This window comes from Chaetodon auriga, chromosome 19, assembly GCF_051107435.1.
Source record: "Chaetodon auriga isolate fChaAug3 chromosome 19, fChaAug3.hap1, whole genome shotgun sequence".
Lineage (NCBI taxonomy): Eukaryota > Metazoa > Chordata > Actinopteri > Chaetodontiformes > Chaetodontidae > Chaetodon > Chaetodon auriga.
The window spans coordinates 11336007-11357335 of NC_135092.1; the positions used below are offsets into that span (position 1 = coordinate 11336007).

Genomic DNA, 21329 nt, shown 5'->3' on the forward strand with positions numbered 1-21329 from the left:
CTCTCCTCCTAGCAGGCAGTTGGCTGTCTCTTGCCAAAACTTCCCACACCGAGCTATATTTACCATCCGTGCTACCGGGGTGGAGAAAACGTGTGAGCAGCAGTGTCAGAGATGGCCTGTTTGCGCTCTGAAATCTCGTGTTGCCTCCTAAAAGTAGACAGTCTCATTATTGGCACAGGGGCAGCTTCCCTGGCTGATCACACTCCTTAAGCACTTCTTAGCCATAACACATGCAGTCGTGATTGCGAGCAAGAGCCGGTATCGTGAACAGAGGCTCATTTAAGAGAGAAAAATTAGACTTTTTCAGTGCTTTTCCTTCTTCACTCTGCCACCCCTACATTTATCTCAGGCTCTGCAACAGTAGGAAAGCTAGTTGCTAGGTGATGGCCCTCGACGAGTGATTAGCAGGGGTCTAATGGGCTTGCAGCTGAGGGTTGGACCAACCCAGTCTCGCAGGGACTGTGCTCTCCTTCGAGCTGCAAGTCTGTCTACCTGAGAGCTGCTATTTGTATCTTTTCAGTGCAAGGGCAAAATATAGTTAGAATTATATTGAACGTAACATGATAACATCTGACCCTGCACGTGTTATCACGCCAAGTGAGGCTGGAGAAAGGAGTAATGACCAGGAATTAAGTCTTAATGGTACAGTGTTGCACTACAGGACACTAAATCTGCCACAGCTGCCTGAAAATAACACTGCATGCTGACATAATGTAGTGTCAATAAGCTTCTATGGCATGCTTTAGATAGAAGTGCAACTGGTGATGACTCGCTGAAAGGCAATTTGAATATTTAAACTGAAGTCTACAAATATTTGTGGGAAGAAAGTTTTGTATTGCACTGGAACAAAAAAGTGCAGTAAACTCCAGTCATGGCGCATCATGTTGTGTCATTTAACGTGCATTAACTGTTGCGTGTAGCACACACCCCATCAAACAGCACCAGGTTGTGCTGATCTGGGGAGCTTTTCTGCAGAGTTGATGCAGACAGTGACACATGCCGCCGGGGTGTGCGGTCCTCAGAAAGAAAAAGAACGTTGTGGGCGTGTTGACGCGCATCATACATCACTGATGTGATGCTCTTAACACAGAGGGAGCCCTCTTTATAAAATCTAGGAGAAATAAATAGAGCTTAAGAAGTTTATTTTTGTTTTGTTTTGTTTTACCCAGTTCCACCAACAAAATACCTGGATTTTTCTTATATAGCAGCAGATTAGTTATTTTACTATTGATTTTCCATCCCATCCAAAACACATCTGAAAGTTGCTGTAAATTCTGCTACAGCAATAAGCTTATCACCACAGATCACAGTAACCAAGATTTTCCTGCAGTGTGCATAGCTCAGAAAGAATCCCAATAATAGAAAGTAAGGAGGAAAATTAGAAGAAAATGCAAATGAGCTGCTGATTATGCAGGTTAAGTCTCTGTAAGTATTAAAAAAGAAGAGTAAAAAGTGTAATGACATTGTTTGCATTGTTTCTAAAATCTGATTTTCACATAATCGCTGCATCGTTGAGTTTTTTTTTTCAATTTGACTTTCCACTTTCATACTAATGAAAAGACTAAATTATATAGCAATTAATCCAAAACACAGGTGCACTTTGTCTTCATTATGTAAAAATCCATTGTGAGGACACAAAGGACACTAAATGAAAAAACATTAACATTTCCATCCCTTCATGCCGTTGCTGATTCTAAGCACAACATCTTTCTAAAAAATCCTTTGGATAAAAAATTGTTAATTATGCATGAAAGGTGTCAGGGAAGCCAAACAAAACAAGCTCGAAGAAAGCAGCACACATGATCTACAAAATACACTGCTGATGCAATTTGTGTGACAGTAATCTGTTCTGAAAGAAAGCCTGCACGTGTGAACGGGGGCAGAAATCGCAACAGTTAAAAGGTAAATGTCTGGAACAGGGAAGCAAGGCTAAGTGGGTCGTTAATGCATAAAATATGGTGTCGAGGCCCATTAAGAGTTTGTGCCTGGCTAAGGAGAGAAAGGAAGCTGAAAGACGTCGGAGACCGAAGCTAAGTGTATCATTTATAGTCATGTTGGTGCAGAGCGCATTAATAAATGTAGCTGCTAGGGATTAGTTACACTGCTAACTGCTATCTGCCTGGGCTTGAATCAGCTATTTGCCTCTAAACCTGAGAAGAGAAGACAGGAGGTGAGAGAGGGGGAGACAGACAGGGGTGACACAGAGATACACATGCTGAGAGAGAGAGGTCAGAGTTTGACAAATCATATCTTTGCAAACATTTGTACCAGCCAATGAAAGCACACACACACACACAAACACACACACACACACGCACACGGTTGGCTCAGCATTCCCATTTGCATCTTAAAACTGATTTTCAGCATCGGCAAGTGAGGTGCACTGTATCTAATGGTTAATGCTGCACAACCTGGGGTTTGAGCAACATTGTTTGCTCTGACGACATTACTGTCTCAATTATCCAATCGGACGCTGAGGTTGCAGAGGTTAATAGAGGGAAAGGAACAGCGGTGCCGCTTTTTTCTCTCGCACGGAACAGTTTGTAACAAGAACAAAGACAGTGACAAGCACAGGGAGAGAGGAAAGGAGAAGCTAATATGAACAGCGGGATGAAAAGAAGAGGAAATTGTGCTGGGGAGGATATCAAAAAGAGAGAACACCACATGAGGGACAGATGTGTGAAGGCCGTGGGTAGACACATTGAAAAAAAAAAATGAAAAAGGAGTGGAATGAATGGCAGAAGGAGAAAACTCTGAGAGGTAAAGGAGAGAAGGAGTGAGTCACACAACCTCTAAAAATATAGGACTTTATCAAACATGACTGGTCAGATGAAGGCAGTAGAGATGCTCCCATGACTTAGATTGGAGAACTGTTCTCACCTCTGTAAGGAAACCCTGTCGATACACCTGTCTGTCGACAACCTGAGAGATACGCAACACTGCCTACACGGTTTAGAAGAAAATAAAAGCCCCACTAACCTAACAGACAGTGTTTAAACAAAGCCAAGGTCACACTGAGCTTAATGCGTATCAGATGTACATACTTTATCAATAAAGACACAAACACTGTATTCTGTTCTTATGTGATTATTCAGGATGGAAAAAATAATCTCCTCATTATTTTCTTCATCCCAGTGTGTATTTGTGTTTACTAACATTATAGTGAGACAATATTTTCCTATAATGTCTATTTGTATAAAATGTTCTAAAATGAATGAATACTCTGTTCATGGCTCTTTTCATTCTTGTTTTCTATCATTTATGAAGTGTTACATTACAGGAGCAAAGAAACAGGAGCAAAAAAAAAAAAAAAAAAAAGATTTCTTAAACCGGCTGTGCCTTGATTCAAATGACTCATCGCAGCTGAAACGAGTCTGAAAGACTTGCACCAGAAAGCCGCACATTAGGGTTACTTCCTTGAACTCCTCAAGAGAGATCCTGTTTAACCATCTGTGCCGGAGATCAAATCGCTCATCTACCTGATGGAAGGGGTCCTTCCTCATGTTTCGGCTGGCCAGCGGTTCATCAAAGGGGAACACCACAGAGTAGTTTTTAGCATACGATTCATGGCTCCTCTCTCTGATCCAGCGCTGGTTGTCTGTCAGCGAGTTATGGAAACGTCTGAGACAGGAGGGAGAGGGATTCAAAGAGATTTAAGCCTCATTTAAAGACGCAATCATTCGAACTTCATTAAAACTTCATTATTCTGGTTCCTGCTGCCCTTTCACAAAATGCCAGTCGGAAGCTCAAATCCGTGTTCTGCTCCGTGGAGGGGCACCACAGCCATGACACTTCCTGTGACAAGTGCCGCTGCTCAAATACTCTGTGTGCATTGATGTACCTGATGTCGTAACCATACATATCCTTCTCAGGGCGGCCATGTATGATCCAGTGAGCCAGCTCACGACCACAGCCGCCTCCCAGCATCATGCCTGATAAAAGAAATGTTACGAACAGAATCTCATAACCACGTTCAGCTCCTTGCAGAAAACACTAAGTCATTCAAAAAGTCAAACAAAACAAAGACGTCACCGTGGAATTGAGAGGGGAATGTTTCACTACAAACAATTCACTGATTAATCAAAAATGCCTAAAAATCACTGTTAGTTGCAGAATAAATACACAGCTTTGATCCAATTCTAAGAGATTATTGGGTCTGCAGTTGCACAAGCACCAGTTGGGAATAAAAGTGGAAAATCTGAACAACAATAGGACCTCTCTCCCCTGCTCTCTCACCGGCAGCCTGTCTGGAGGACTGTGAGTACATCTCATTAACTTGGACAAGAGAGAGAGCAGTTTTTGTCCTCCGCTAGAGCCTCTATATGTCATACGACCTACAGAGGATTGTTTTGACCTTTGTTCCATCATTTGACCCTTGCTCACAGCTGCCCCTGAGCAATCTGACCTCATCAGCTGCACCCCACGGCTGCAGCATTGTGTTTATTTCAACTCCACCAACAAACACTGGCAATGCAGTATTTCATCCACCCAGTCCCAAAACTGCTGGGTTAATGAGCTGCTCCCCTTTAGCAACCCCCTTTCTTGTGTTGTGTTGCTGGTAATTTGCATACATCATGAGTGTGTGTGTGTGTTGTGTGCATGCATAGATGCTCTTGCATGTGTTTTGAGCACATCACTAAGCAGCAGTATGACCAGTGTGTCCTTGCATCCCTCCATCTCCACTTCTCACTGCATCCCCCGCCCCTCCATCTCTCCTCACTTCACTCATCAGGCACCGTCACTCCGGGCCAAGCCTGGGTGGACGTTTGAGTGGCGGGACGGACGGATGAATTGGGGCAGGGGTAGAGAGATAGAGGAAGGGGGGGGGGGGCTAGGAGGATGATGGTTTCCTTCCAAGACAATGTAGAGACAACCAGCAAGGCGAGGTGGCACTGATAAATGTCACCCGAGATAAGCACGCTGATGTGTGAGCGTGTATCTGCGTGTGAACCCTCATGCTTGTGCTTCCACTCATCTTATCATCACCCCCTCTCTGCCTTTGCACTTCCCCTTTCCTTCCCCCCATTATCGCTATCTTGCTCTGCTATTGTTCGTTTATGCTTTGCAAACATTCATTCCTCTCTGTGCCGTTATCTACCACTCCCTCTCCTCTCTTCTGCATTGCTCCCAGATTACTTTAAGATATTTGTTCTTTCCAACTTTGTGACATTTACAGTGATGCTGCTAGCAATGCCAAAAAAAAAAAATGTTTCGAAAGGGGGAGAAAACATACATATTTGGGTTTATCCTTCTCTACCATAGAAGGCAGCATGTTGGTTGTTCAAAGTTCAAAACTTTGGCTACCAGGATCTTTAAAGTTGGTTAATTTACAAACTGCACCTATTTTTTTTTTTAACTGAGTTAACTCTTAACACACACTAGTTTATCTGTTTGCATAGCACTTACGTGCAGCATCTCAAGCTGTGGAAGGTTGCCAGATATGGCTGGTGAAGGGGGAAACAGCCAGTCTACCTCCAATCAACACTAACAAAGTCCACCTCCCAGAATCTCTACAGCTCACTAACACTTTTTTCCTTGTTTACAGTCTTTATTCTGAGCTAAGGTTAACAGCCTCGAGGTGTAGCTTCATAGTTACTGTCCAGATATGCGAGTGCTACGGCCCTTCTCATCTTATCTGAGCAAGACAGAAAATAAAAAAAAAAAAATAAAGCATATTTACCAAAATGTCAAACTACTCTATGAATGCATACATTTTTTATTGATCCTGCTCATTTAACTTTTGGACAGAAAGAGCTGCTTCTCAACTATTATCATACTATTCATTAACTGTGTCAGCAGCATTTAATAGATATATTTAATTCTTAAAGTTGATATGGAAATACAGCCAGAGAAATGCTGTTGCAGTAACATTCATATTTGACATCTTTAAAGTGCAAATGAACAACGCTTCAGATTTAGAGGTGATTTCGCTTCAGGCCTCTCGCCTTTTCTTCGTCTCTTTCTTCTTTCCAAACTAGCTCCTCTTTAGGGCTTCCATCACCATCAACCCTCCTATTTATCTCTCTATCCTCAACCAAAGCGCTACTGCAGATTCTCACTGCTGTTTGCGTCACCGTCTATCCTCACAAAAAGCATTATGCCACCGAACCCAGTGGTTATCTCAGCGCTCGTTGTGTGCCGCCTTAAACACAGGCAATTTTCTGTGCCTTATGTGATAAAAAGCCTCAGCTGGCCATCATACCTGGGAAGGTGCTCATTACTGTGATTATGAGCAAGATGGTGATGCAGCTGGGTAAGAGGTGCATCGGTGTGAAGCAATCAAAGAAGCATAAACACAATAAATAAATGCACTCAGAGTTAAGAGTTCAGCACGATGGCTCTGACACTAGAATTAGAAAGTATAAGTAACTTGGGTTGCCGGGCAACAAACTAAACAGTAAGAGTAAGCAGAGTTTCTGATTGCTCACAACCCAAAACGAACTCAAACAACTAAAACAAAACTTATTGGCGGATGTCTTAATGTGAGTCTGTTGACTTTGACCCTGTGGTGTCTGAACTACCCCCCTTGTCTTGCTCTGCCTTGGGCCAAAAAAAGCTGTGTGAGTTCAGTGTGTGTGTGTTTGTTTTGTGAAAGAGTGCAATGGACAGAAGACTTTTCCTTTGCCAGAGGGACGAAGAGGCAGCAGGAAGAAAGAGTGACAGATGTAGAGAGAGAGGGGGGAAAGGAGGACACAGATATTCCTGAGCTCCTGCTTTGATAAAAGTTAGGATATTTAGTGCAAGTGTGTGTGTGCGTGTGTGTGTGTCAGGCTAGTGGAGGGCATTTGGACCATCCTTGCTGTGCATGACTGGTGGAAAGTCCCAAATTATCAACCCAGGTGTGATAGATCGGTGATGCTGGGCCCATTTCAATGAGCTTAGACCCAGCATGACACTCCCAAACACTGACTAGAGGACGAGTGGACTGCAATGTTTTATCCACCTCCATCCAGGTTGGAGTGTTTGTGAAGGAACTTTTTTTTTTTTTCCATGAAGTACAACCCTGATTCCAAAAAAGTGGGACGCTGTGTAAAACAAATATAACAGAAAGTGATACAAATTGTTTGGAAACAGCAACGAGGACTGTGTTGTTTATCTGTCTGTTATTCTTGGATTGGAGAACTGACTGAAAATAGTGAAAAACTCTCATCACAATTTCCAAAAGCACATGTTTCATCTGAGCAACAGAGTAAAACTCAGGGATATTCATTTACAATGATGTCTGTCAGAGAAAGCAAGAAAAACCTTCCCATCTGAGACACTGGAACCAGCATTTGTTTGGATTTTATGCTTCAATAATCCTTTTTTCAGATTCACTTTCTGGTAATATACTAGTTGCTGAAGCAGAACATATTTTCAGCATATTCTAACACCATAAGCAATACAGTTCTGGTGAATAGGCTGGTATGATGTGCAAGGAATCCACAGCTGAGGGACAGGAGTGTATGAGCCCTTGTTACCCTGCCAAGATACGAACTGACCTACGATCAGACTGATGGACAGAATGAGTGTCTCATGCATAAGTGGTTGGGGAATAAGAGCGCAAGAAGGCGCAAAAAAAAAACAAAAAAAACTCGAAAGAAACCAGCATCCAACTTAGAAAAACGACACTTATGAAGCAAAAAAAAAAAAGAAAGCGCGTAATGTGCCAGTGTTAGCAACACTGTGTGCTAACTCATTACGGCTCCGCCTGCACCTCCTCAGCTCTCGTCATAACAACTTTAAGAGCTCAGCCCTGTTGTCTTTTGGCCTTATGCAGAAGAAAAGCTTTCTCGCGACTCTCCGTCAGCGCCGCATGCCGATTACTTTACCCTTTACGCCTCCTCTCTGTTTTTTCACATTGCTGAGATACTCGCATTCCTCTGTCTAATGTCAGAGGTAAGCGAAGGGAGTCAGTGACTAATGGACTGACTTAGGTTGTTGTTTGTATGTGCACGTGTGTGCATGCATGCGCGTGTGTCTTCTCCATGGACTTGAAATGAAAAGCACTCCATTATTCATTTGTGCCTTGAGAGTGTCCACAGAGATCGGCAATGGCAAGGTCAGAATCTAGGAAAAACACTCTTCGGCCATTTCTCCTTGCTTGTTTTCTTCCTGTTTATTGTGCCATGTGCTTTCTTTGAAGATTCCTTTGACCTTTCTAGCTCTATCATTTCATGGAAAGCTCTACATCCATAAAATATCTGAGAGCATACAACCATGAGAGATATGTTTCATGGGTTACAGGCAAAGATTATGATGCTGACAATCTGACTGGTGATGTCCTTTCACTCTCTCATCCTTGTGTGCTCCTAACTGTGTGCTAACGTCTTTTAAAGTCTTTTCCAATTCTTTCTTGGATTTTTCCATCCTTGCAGCACTTACCAGCACTGTTGAAGCCACAGCCCAGGAAGAAACCTCTGACCTCTGGGGCTTCTCCCATCAGCGGCTTATGGTCTGCTGTGAATGATTCTGAAAGCAGACGGAGAGAAACTTTGTAGAGAAGCAGCAAATGCAAGACACAGACACTTACCTAAGAGGTGTCATGTTTTCCTTTGTGCCGTTAATTACTTTTTGTCCATGTCTTTCAAGTCTTACTTTACTGTGCTGTAAGTGATAAGTTAGCTGCTACTGCATGTCAGATTTCCCGGTTAAATAAATACAGTTAACCTTTCCCTTTGTGTCATGTGATCATTCAGGCAATATTCTAAAGGATCTAATTTACACCATCTGCAAGGCTGATGAGTTCCTGTGTAGCAAATAGGTTTTTAACTGAATGGCGGTTTCAACACTTGGTGAACTGAAGACGCAAAGTAACAGAGAGGGAATGCACATAAATATATGAAGTATCAGTCATGGAGTGGAACTGAACTGAAAGAGACCCAAGGTCATGCACTTCACTCAGTGAGGCTAAAAATACACACACACACACACACACACACACACACACATATTATGACACACATGAAGATGTTCAGCCACAGTCAATTACCTGCTGAATATGTAAAAACAAATAATAATAACACGATCTGATCGTGATTGGCTTCTGATCTACTATCTCTGACCTCAACTCTAAAGCACTGCTCTGAGGATGTGCATTAACAAAGGACCTTTCTACTGTCTGTGTTCTACAGGATGTCTTCTGTCCTCTTGAGGACATGGTCAGGACACTTGAATCTCGGTGGTGACTTCTGCTCGTCCTGCTCTCTCCAAAGGAAACGGGTGAGGACTCAGTGAGCTAGCTGACTGTGAAAAGCCCTAAACTTGGTGTACTCCTCATGAGAACACAACGCTCGGGGTCATGGGCGAGGAGATGCTCTGCGACAACAACAGGACTCTGATATAATCCTCATGTTTATCTCTTTCACTTTATCTGAGCTTCCTCTTCCCCTGAGCTCCGGCTTTGTTGCCTTGTGGAATTCATTTATTTTTTTTCCTCCCATCATGGAAAGATGTTTTCCATTTCGTGTGTCTCTGTCATTCTCTACATTTCCATCCTTCCATCATTTGTCTCTTTTTACATATCTTTATTAACATATCCAATTCCACTTTCCTCTGTCCATGCTTTGCTGTTTCTTCCTGGCTTTCTAAGGCTTCCTCCAATTTCTGTTTTTTCTCTTCTTCTGGTCATTCACCCGTATGCATGTGTGCATTGGTGTAAATGCACGTTTCAGCTATGATTTGTTTCACTTCACAAATTCATACTGACTCTGCAAACAGCTGCAACACACAACGACGATGAAAAATCCAATTCGATACTGTAACTTTTCAGGCTGCAAAGCAACAGACCGGCTCACTCAGCCACTTTGGCCACATGATATTGCTTGGACAGGAAGTCAGGCTAGAGCTAATCAAACTATCTCCTCTACAAACATGACACATAGCCTGCTAGTTTAGGTATTCATGAGCAAATGCAGTATGGGAGCGGTGCATTAAATATTTCACAGATGGATACATTTCACTTTTAAATTAGAATGTGTCCAATTTAAGAAGTGTCATGAAAGTTGCTTGTTCCCTGCTGTAATGCATAATGTTACAAGGCATTTGCAAGAAGGGCTTGCAGGGTTTTCATAAAAATTGATGCTTCAGTGGAGCTTATTTTTTAGTGTGTGTGTGTGTGTGTGTGTGTGTGCCTGCGTGTGTGTGTATGTACCTGGTCCACAAACAGTGGATTTGATGCCAGTCTGCTCCAGAACAGGAACTCTGTTGATAGCGCCCTCAATATGTTGCATGAACACATCCCAGTCCAGGTCAAACAGGCTGAAGGCAAACTTATCAGACACCTGGGAAAAAGAACACACAAAAAATATGTGCCTCACTTATTTCCTAAAGGAAAAATGTATGTGAGGACTTGGTTTTCTTACACAAGCGAAACACAAGTGTGTCTTAAAACAGCCGCCCGCTTTGGATGTTATAAGTATCATTGTTTCCTTTTCTCCTTCTTCCATTGGGGCAAAAAACAACACGAAAAATTAAGAGAATGATTATCTCTTCAGAGGCAGAGGAAACGAGTTAGGAAGTTGATATGGCGAACTTTTTAGCAAGCAGTTCTGTATATACACATGCAACTGCTGCGGTTTAACTTTATAATTCATTCTGAGTAAGTATAACACTGTATTCACTCGCTGTAAGCTCTGTTTAGCTTAAGTTCTCTGCAGTTCATCACTACAAGCGATCCCTTTCACACTATCACGTTATTAACTGAAAAGAGCGAAGAACGTCCATGTCTGTCCAAGCTCATGTAATACATGTAGTGAAGACTTTGAAGGAATTTAATGAAAGGTATTAAGTGCATTTTTTGGTGAAATGGAAGTTAGCACTATATTGACATGGATGATTCCAGTGAGAAACATGCTGTCTTCACTTAGAGACTGTTTTTCCAGAGGAGTTCAGAGGACTGATAGAGAGCTTCATCACAACTACAATCACCTGAAGCTCAGTTTCAGCAGACCCAATGAGCTTCTGGTGGACGACAAAGCTTCAAATATAGATGTTGCTGCAAAGAAGCTACAGACTGTAACCTGTGGATGCTTCACACATATCTTCAACCCGCAAGCACAGAAGATCTATAGATCATCACAGTTGCAAGGTGAACACCAAAGATTAATGTCACCAATTCAGTATGCAAAGAGGACACAGACTGCAGCCACAACACAATCCTGGAGCATCTGTTGAACCCACTCCTCCTCACCAGGGAATCAACATCTGTCAAATCAGACCCTTCGCTCTCAGTTCCCTGTCCAAGCCTTAATTTGCTCCCATCTGGACTTCTGTAACTCCCTCCTTGTCAGCAGGGCCAAAATGGAGCCTTTAGCTCCTACAATTCATGCCAAGCAGTGCAGACCGCCGTGCCTTAAAATCCTCCTGTCCTACACTAATCTGACTGAGTCAGGGTGCTCAAATTGAAAAAGTCCAGCGCACCAGCTTATGCTCTGTGCAGCTATTTCATCTGTCATGTACAGTGGCATGCGAAAAGTCTGGGCACCCCAGCACAAAATTTCTGCTAGTGTAAAAAGTTAAGTGAGTAGAGGCTGGACTGATCTCCAAAAGGCTTAAAGGTGAAACATTCTTTTCATCATTTTCAGCAAGATTAGCGCATAATTTTTGTTTTGTACTGTTGTAGAGGGGAAAAAAGGAACGGAGCACCTGAGCTCTCAGATAATTTTTACCAAGGTCTCTGACCTTAATTAGCTTGTTAGTGCTATGGCTTGTTCACAGTCATTGTTAGGAAAGGGCAGGTGATGCAAATTTAAGAGCTTTATAGATACTTTGGTTCCTTAAACCTTATCCCAACAATCAGCAGCCACGGGCCCCTCTAGGCAGCTGCCTGGCACTCTGAAAACTAAAATAATTGACTCCCACAAAGCAAGAGAAGGCTATAAGAAGATAGTAAAGCAGTCGTAGGTAGCTGTTCCCTCAGTTGGTTTATATTTAGAGAGAACTGCTTGTAGGATTGCTAGAAAGGCAAATTAACCCCCCCCCCCCCGCTGTTTGACTGCAAAAGACCTTCAGGAAGATTAAGCAGACAGCAACACCTGCACAAATATGACCTTCACAGAAAAGACCAAAAAAAAAAACTTTCCTACATTCTCACCACAAAATTCAGCATCAGAAGTTTGCAAAGGAACATCTAAACAAGCCTGATGCATTTTGGAATCATCATGTGGACTAATGACGTTAAAATAGAACTTCTGGCTGCAATGAGTGAAGGTATGTTTGGAGAAAAGAGGATGCAGAATTCCATGAAAAGAACAACTCTGACTGTTAAGCACAGGGGTGGATCGATCATGGTTTGGGCTTGCATCGCAGGCAGTGCCACAGGGAACATTTCACTGGTGGAGGGAAGAATGGATTCATTTAATTCAAGCAGATTCTGGAGAGAAACATCACACAGTTTGCAAAAAAGCTGAAGATGAAAAGAGGATGGTTTCTACAGCAGGATAATGATCCTTAACACATCTCAAAATCCACAGTGGAAGGTTTTGCCGTGGACCTGACAGTCCCTGGACCAAAACATCACCAGAAATCCAATGTTACTGTTTTTCACAGTAACAGAAATTTTGCAAATCACTGTATGGAAAATGGTGAAACGCAATTCCAACTCCCCTGAAAAGCAGTCATCTCCTACTTTCCGGGTGACTGCCTTTCTGAGTCATCGCAGATATATCAGGCTTGTATAACGGCATCGACTGACCGCCTGAAACGTCAAATATGTTAAAGATAATTGATTCTTTAAGTTAGAAGTACTGGTGGAGAAAGGACTGCCTATGGCTTTACAATTGGCATCAGTGGTGACACTTTCAGTCTAGATTAAGAGTCGAATGTTACAGGGATGTGCGAGCTGACAGTCGCTGCTTTCATGTGAACAAAGAGTTTCTGCATTATTACCGAGCACTGACACTCCGCTGGAGTATCTGAGGAGCAGCGTTCTTTGTCCTAGACACCACGGTTCTCTCAATCCCTCCCAAGCCATCGATCCTGCTCATCTCCACTCAGTAGGCATCCACTATTCTCTCTGTCTCCCGGCTAATTCTCCTTTCTGTATCTCGTCTTTCTTCCTCCATCCGCCTCAAGACATCAAAGCAACGCTCAGCTGCAGAACGAGAACAAAAGGAGCTCCTTCTGCACAAAGAAATCCTCTAAAATGTAAAACCACTGAGGAGAGTGCAAAGAGGCAGGCGGCAAAAGTCGTGAAGTCAGTGTGATAGGCAAGAAGATATTATCAGCAAAAACCCATCTGATGCCTTTTAATAAAAGACTACATATTTTTTCCATTATTAACATTTGGGGGGGCTGGATACAGCTTCTGTTTGGTTTGCTTCATTTAAGTTTTACCACTTAAATGTACTTTTTGACATGGCTTCATTCTAAAGCATGAACAGGCTGAACAGACAGTCTTTACCTGTGAATGCTATGGGACCAAGTTATACTGCATCGCAAAGATTAAATGAATAAATCAAACAGGGATGCAGCGAAAAGGTTTAAATGTGGAACCAGAAAGGAAAAAAGAACCGCTGCCTGCCACCAAACTGCTTTAAAAAACAGTCATTGAGAGAAAGTACAGATCCATTAAGACTAAGACCACCTGTCGATTCAAAGGCTTTTATAAAGATCAACCTCCAAAGTCAACCACCCTCTGAAGAGTCAGCCTGTGCATGAAACAACTGCCTGCATGATTACTTTTTACAGCTGCCAAAGAGTTGTTTGAATAATGTGTCTTCACAGCAGTTTATGATTTCAGTCTTTTACACAAATGCTTTGGTTTTAATGTTCCAATAAAAGCGAACTTCCCCGGTAGTGGCACTAAAAATATAAGCTTTGCAGGTGGTGCTACAAAAAGAGCCATGTCACCATTAAAATCCACAGCTTTGTGTCCCTTGGGGCATGTGTTGTGCACATCAATCTGACTATGAGAAATGAAATATCTAGCGTGCAGGCAGTAAGGCACTTCAGTTTCACCATAGATGACAACACAACACGTTTTTGATTAACATACTCAGCAAGGCTGCAAAAAACGTTTAATCTTGATCCTTGGAAGAAAGAAGCCATGGAAGAATTTTCAGTATCTGCGTTAAATATTAGTTTTCAATACTAATGAATACTGTTTTAGTACAAGTGGACGCATTTCATTCACAAGTGGAAAAAGTGCTGAATTTGACACCCAGCCCTTCCTACAGTACATGCTAACCATTGCATTATGTCCTGTGATTAGAGTGGAAAAACACTAACACTATTCAGTATACTGATACACCTTTGGCTCAATGTACCATCAGCTACAAGTATGCATGATTTGTAGTGTTTTTTGTACTTTGCAAACTTTTTCTGCATAATGACTACTTTGACATTTTGGGAAATATTCTGGTTCTCTCTATTGCCAAGAGCTGGACAAGAGGACTGATACACTCTCATCAAGTCTCGAGCACATGACTGTCCCTAAAACCACAACTTGAGCGATTGTCAACTGGCGGCCCGTGGGGCGCATTCGGCCTGCCAACGCTTCCCATGCCACACATCCATTTTCTCATGCAACACGAATTTATAACTGATGAAGGCATGAACAGAGGACACTGACAGCACACGGACAGACAGGAGTCAGCAGGCCTTCACTCTCTCCTCTGCACTGTGCAGGCAGGAGTGAGAGAGAGAGTCACTATGTTTACAGGATGCTCTCTGTTGCTCTGAAACTTTATGGCAATTCCCAATAATAATTTATCATTAAGTTAGTGTGCCTATGCTGAATCATGATTGTAACTGGGAATGTCCCTGCATACGCTGGTTAGGTTAGGTCTGCTGATTTAGGCTACAAATGTCTAGAGTACAGTGTGTTGACCATGATGCCCCTGCAGTGGGTTATGTCACAGAATGCCTACAATAGAATTGAGATGATACTTTAATTTACTAATGAGTTTTAAATGCAGGACTTTTACTTATAATAGAGAAATTCTACATTATGATCTTGCTCCTTTTACTGGAATAAAAAGATTTGAATACTATGTAAGACTAGCGAATGCACAGAGTTCTGAGTCCTGTTATGAACACAATTTGACCTCCAAGCTAATGCAGCAGTAAGCGATGAATGACAACGGGAAGAGAAACAGACTGAATGAGGGATAAAGGTCAAACTGACGGAGAGAATGAGAAGCACATAAACAGGATTAAACTTTATTCAGCTTCCAAATTGAAGAATTTGATTTTATGTCAAGGAAGACAGATGCTGCGTCATGGCGCTCACTCAGGCACACTGACAGTCAGTGCTTAAGGTTTCAGAGTGTCAACGCTATCGACAGTTAATGGCTGAGATCATATTCAAGCTTACCTCATCCCAGAAGATGGGGTTGTGTTCATATCCGCCGACAGACAGGGCATCACCTTGGAGGCGCAGGTACACTGACGCATCATGGTCCCTGACATTTGGCATGTTCTGCACAGAGTGAAGATTAAAGTGGGAACACTGAAAACATCATTAGTCCAAACACATTGTGCTGTAGCAACAACACAATGGGCAGATTCATCTTCATAAATAGGTTTTTCTCATTTATCAATTAATTGTTCAGCTCTTAAAGCGTCAAGCATAATAGCAGCTGTACAACATTTGTGCAATTTGTTTGATTGGAAGTGTAGAACTGTAAAATATTCATTCACAATGACAGCAAATAAAGAAAGGCAAGTTGATGGCAGCATATTTTAAGCTGCAACAGCAAATGTTTGACATTTTACCAGATAATGGACTAAAATTATGCTAAAATTCAAACAAATGTTTTAAAAGATATCACAATTCTTGATTGCTTTATGTCAATCAACAACCTGATTTATTACAGCATAACTTCTCTTCTCACAAGGACTCCAACACTAAGACTATCATAAAGACCATGCTGTTCCCCATGTGTTAAAAAAAAGCTAAGCCTCTGCTCAGTCCACATTTCCATATGGGACTGAGTGCTTTTTGGTGCTTTACACAGTGGCCTATGTACAGAACAGGATATACAATAGCGGCCATAACAACCATAAAAATCTTTACAGCACCAGTCGCGCATACCATGACTCACCTTAACAAACCATAGCGTCTCTTTATGTATGGTACCTCAGCTACTGACACACCATGAAATCTTCTTTCAAAATACAGCAGAGTGAGGCATTCATCCCCTTAAGTCACAGTAAACACTCTTGTAGAAGTGTCTAACTAATAGTTACACTTTAAGCATGTTGTGTCGTTTTTATTCATCCTGTCATGAGCGCTTTTCATTGGAAAGTCAATTGGCTCTCTGGGTACAAAACCAAAATACCAGTGAACAAGCTGACATTTGGATAACGGCGCACTCCATATAATAGAAGCCAAACTGCTCTGTCCCTCCCGCCTCTCTGCCGAGTACAGTATATACACTCCACGTGATCAATACTGAGCACTGGACTTCCACACACACTGTACTTCCATACACTCCCGTGGACAAAAACACCCCAGTTACGATCAGCAGGCTCGCTATTTTTTTCAATTTAAACCCAAACGCCGCCTCCAAGGACAAAAACACATCTATTCACACACAGGCATGTGGTCAGCATGAGATGTTTGACCTGACAAGTTGCACACCCTGACGGGAACAGATTTCCTGATGGCATCCCAGTGTGTCATCCTGTGTGTGGGCTGATGTCTGTGCACATGATGAAGCAGTAATGCTGGTTAAGCTGCTCTTAAACTCCATAGCACAGGGAAGCTCTGTCAGCCCGCCTAAAACCACCAGCCTCTAGAGGATGAGCGCAGTTATGCATGTGTACATTAACTACATCTAACACACACACACACACACACAATCAAACCCCCCAATCGCAGAGCTTCAGTGGATCATGGACACAGGCATGTCAGAAATGTGTCACATCTGCATACAGAGGTTTCCCACCAAATATGCACATTATGAGCGTTAAAGGATACCAACAAAACAATCTCCCCTTCTGTCCTACACGCGCGCGCACACACGCGCACACAGTAGTCTGAGGGTGGAAATCTATGTCACAGTGCCCCCTGTTGGTCATGCAGACTTAATACAGATGAAGGGATTTCTGTCTCCATGAGGAATTAAATGAACAATAAATTCTACGTAGACAGTGACAGTAGCATTATAAATCATGCACAATGTAATGTTAGGCTTTAAGCTTTCCAGATGAACTGTGACACCTTACGATTATTGTCACAGGGTAATATTGGCACTGTATCATTAAGTGTCATAGTTATTTATGATTACTCTGCCCTCTTTTGTTTGATAAGTTGTAAATTGCTTGTCATAAAAATTAGCAAAGCAAGGTTGCAGACAGGCGGTGCATTTCAGCATCATGGACTGTGTTTGGGCAAAAATGATTTAAAACAAGTCACCTTGGATACAGGTATGTATTACAAAGGCTGTATTATGTTCTATTCACCTACCTTTGCTCAGTATGAGCCACAGAGAGAAGCACATAATAGAAATAGCGCTGTTATAAATCAGGAGCCTCTTCCATCTTCTGGTATTAAGAAAAGACTTTTCACACACAGCTTTGCTGCACAGGTCAGCATTTTCTTTCAGGATATGAGACTCGAAAAGCAATTACATAAAGTATGAAAATCACACCCGCCATTTGCCAGTGTGCTATGTGGACCTAGAGAACTGTGTGCCAATGGTTGATTTTATTTTCAGAATAACACATCATGAACCAAAGTCGAGCTGCTCAGATAAGATGAATGGAGGTCCCACCTGTATGCCTTCGATTCTCTCTGTCACCACATAGGCATGATGCATCGCGATAAGAGGCACCTTGACTCCGGCCATCTTCCCCAGCTTGCTGGCCCACACACCTGCATGCGACACCCAAAGACAAAATTCCATAAAAATTCAGATAAATGCAATTTGGGCAAAAAACACCTGCAAAATGATATCAAACCTCCCTGCACACCTATCCCCATTTCCTCAGCAGCACTGTACCGGCCCACTTCCATTCAGTCCAGTAAATGTGAAACTTTTCTTTCCTCTTGGTCTCAGAGTCGTGCTTCTGGGTTCAGACAGTTGCGACTGAGCATTACACGTGGAATATGTGCATCATCGAGGAGATAATCCTTCTGTCTTGAGTTACATAAAAAATGCTTCACACTGTGCCACAAACTGTGCCCAGTACAATGTTTATTTTACATGTCAGATACAACCAAAATTCTGTGGTTTTGTCATCTTTGGGATGATTAGTTAGCCAAATCTCACCTGCGCAGTTCACCACACAAGGTGTCTCAATTGTCCCATGAGCGGTCTCCACTGCCTTCACCTTCTTCATACCAAAGTCATCTGTCCGCACTTGGATACCAGTCACAGGGCAGTTCTCGATCACCTGGTTTAAAGAGGACAGTATTGGGTCATTTACACATTTAATATCCGCACACTAAAGCTGCGAAAGATTTTCTGTTCACATACGTTTCCCTAAAGTGCATCCACCTCCACATGCAACAGCAGTTAAAAAAAACAGTATAACAGTAACAGTATCTGCCACATAATGATAATATGGTTTCAGGTTGCTTTAGCATTGTATGGCTAAGTATGCTAATGTAGGAATGTGTTTCTTTTTTTCTCTCTGTGTCGTGTGAGTTTGTCTGGGCGTGGCTCTCTGTTCCCAGCACACCTGCAGCCAAGTCATTCATCGAGACATATATTTTATATCCAATTTATCTCAAGGCTTAAGCCTATTTTGGTTTAAAATGCGCAATGAAAGCACTGCTCATAATACAGTACAAATGCAAGTCTTGGGCTATAGGTGCGTTTAAAAGTGTGGTAATGTGTGGTACGTTTACTCACTGCCATTCAAGACATAACTTGTTCAAAACAGCACTTAATGTTTAGCTGCACACGTGGTTATGATATGCTATCTACACCGGGTACACAGGTCGCACAGGGTGCTATTTTTACACAGTACAGCGCTGTGACACACAAAAGCTGCAGCTCACTGATGTAACTACCTGGTCTGAGTGGCAGGTAGGAAAGAACAAGGTAGAATTCTTCAATAACAGCATGCCAAAAGGTAAATGAAGGTGTTTTCAATTACCAAAATAAGCTAAACTTTATTTACTTGTGTCTAGCATTTCTTTGAAAGCTGTTTGCTCTTCAAATGGGTGGGATTTAATAGATCTAGATACTTAACATGATGGAAAGCACACAGAAAGGAATGCAAAACTACACTGAAATTTCAATCACATGCAGCTGAAGGTAAGAGCTTCTAATTGCAGCGTTGGATTGTAGCTTTTAGCATACTTAACATACCTGCTGTACTATAAGTGCAAAACTGCTCAAAAAGCGGCAATTTGACTGATTTCTACTTGACTAACTACATCCACAAAATCACAGAATCACACAGTACATCCACTGTAATATCTGACATTTTTCCATGCATAAAATAAAGTATTTACTGCTGGCCAAAACGAGAAGACCACCAGCCAGTAGAGCGGCTCACATTACCGTGGCTCCTCTGGCAGAGGCGGCTCTGGTCAGGGTAGTGCAGGTGCCTGCTGGGTCCATGGTGCCATCCTTTGGTACATATAGAGTCCCATACAGATCATCAACGTTCATCAGGGGATACAGGTCTTTGGTCTCCGCAGGTGAGAGGACATGGGACTCGATACCATAGACTTTACCCAGCTAAAAAAAAAGGGGAGATGGCATGTCTGTCATTAAAGATGATCAGCTGTATCTACACCAAATGAGAAAACTTTGCACAAAACCTCCTGCGTGTGCGTCACAGTAAAAGCTTCCTGGCAAACACATCTGATGACTTTTCTGACTGCGGGGCAGCTACAGGACGAGTGTAGTTACAGTCACTTGAAACATATGATTAATTAGGTTTTAACTGAGGGTTTCTGATCTAAACAAGTCAACTGCTTTTTCAGGGCCGAATCAGCTTACTGTGCATCGGTTAGGTCACGTTACAAGTGAACTTCGAACCGCCAACACAAATAATCAAGGTAAACAAAGCTTTTTCCCTGGTTATGGGCCACCGTGTGATGAGCAAACAACACCAAAATACAAACCCAAATATCTAAATATAAGCTTCATATAGCACAAATGTTTTACCTTGCAAGAGAAAATTGTTTACTTAGCTGATTTATCGAAACTTCTGGAAAATAATTATTTAAAATACAAGGATCAACCTCAGTGTTCAATAATCTTTCCTTTCATACCACCATCTGTTTGTGACATAAACCTACAGCCTCGATTTCAACAAAACATGACAGCAAAGTTTAACCCCTCACATTAGTTAACAGCACAAGAGGGATTAATCCTATTATGTTAAAAATGATAAATGAAGTTATTAATAACGTTTACTTGAGCTTGCTCAAACGCTAGTATTTCAATGGTATGGAAAACCTGGAAAACCAGTTACTTCAAGTATACCAGTAGCACTAGACCTTTATCCTTATCTATCAATGCAACAACATTTTCTGCACAATGGCCCAAAAACCAGGCGATCCCGATCTTTACCGACATGAGGCGCTTGTACTCATCCAGCCTCTGTTTGTTGGAGGCAATGAAGAGTCCTCCATTCTGGATCCAGCCTGTGTGCAGACCCGTCTCCTCCTCCAGGTCTTTGCTGATCACATTCCTGGTGTGGGCCAAGAGCTCCACCTCGACATCACTGGGACGGAGCTGCCACAGCAGGCCTACCGAACAGAGACGCACGTGACGGGTGGACAAACATTCTTAGACAGGAATGTGTGTGCAGTGCATGAGCGGTGCACATGTGCAGGGGAATACACAAACATGCAACTGTGAGCACGTTATGGACAGCAGACTCATTAAGACTTGAAGGATGTGTTAGAAAGAAGATACTGTAGGTAGACAAGGAAAGAGAAAGAGTGGATGGAGGGTGGACGGTTTGGATAGTGTCAGTCACAGAGCACACAGAGCACACACTCCATCACCTGTCCACATGCTTACAGTTTGTTACCTGCAGTGTGCCACGTGGTGCCAGCAGTCAGTCTGTCTCTCTCCAGAAGAACTACGTTGGTCATCCCCATTTTAGCCAGGTGGTAAACGGTCTGACAGCCTAGACTGCCTCCTCCGATCACCACGGCATCCGCTGACCTGAGGCAGGTGGGACGTCACTACAGGTGAGCTAAGAATTTGACTTTCAAAGTGGGGTAAGGACAATGCGTTATCGTTAACGTGCTTGTTTACTCTCCTTATCGTGGATCTATGCTGCTCTCTATGAAGATACACAGCTGATTTGCTTGGCTTAGAATAAAGAATGAAAACAGTCGATAACGCCTTGCCTGACTCTGACTGGAGATAATAAACTCTAAAAGCATCTATAAAGCTCACTAACACATTTCTTTAATCCAGGTGGTTTTA

The 21329-nt window shown here is 42.4% G+C and overlaps 1 protein-coding gene across 2 annotated transcripts in view; it reads right to left on the reverse strand.

Moving 5' to 3' along the window:
• The window catches only part of sardh (sarcosine dehydrogenase), a 41258-nt gene that overhangs the window by 17073 nt on the left and 2856 nt on the right, over nucleotides 1–21329 (reverse strand). For both annotated transcript variants that reach the window (XM_076758998.1, XM_076758997.1), the window contains exons 3-12: nucleotides 20926–21062; nucleotides 20460–20638; nucleotides 19440–19619; nucleotides 18198–18321; nucleotides 17700–17800; nucleotides 15296–15400; nucleotides 10133–10262; nucleotides 8365–8451; nucleotides 3842–3932; nucleotides 3480–3621 (exon numbers count right to left, since the gene is read on the reverse strand). In XM_076758998.1, coding sequence (XP_076615113.1) covers nucleotides 3480–3621; nucleotides 3842–3932; nucleotides 8365–8451; nucleotides 10133–10262; nucleotides 15296–15400; nucleotides 17700–17800; nucleotides 18198–18321; nucleotides 19440–19619; nucleotides 20460–20638; nucleotides 20926–21062 — 1276 coding nt within the window. The remainder of the gene's footprint in view (nucleotides 1–3479; nucleotides 3622–3841; nucleotides 3933–8364; nucleotides 8452–10132; nucleotides 10263–15295; nucleotides 15401–17699; nucleotides 17801–18197; nucleotides 18322–19439; nucleotides 19620–20459; nucleotides 20639–20925; nucleotides 21063–21329) is intronic.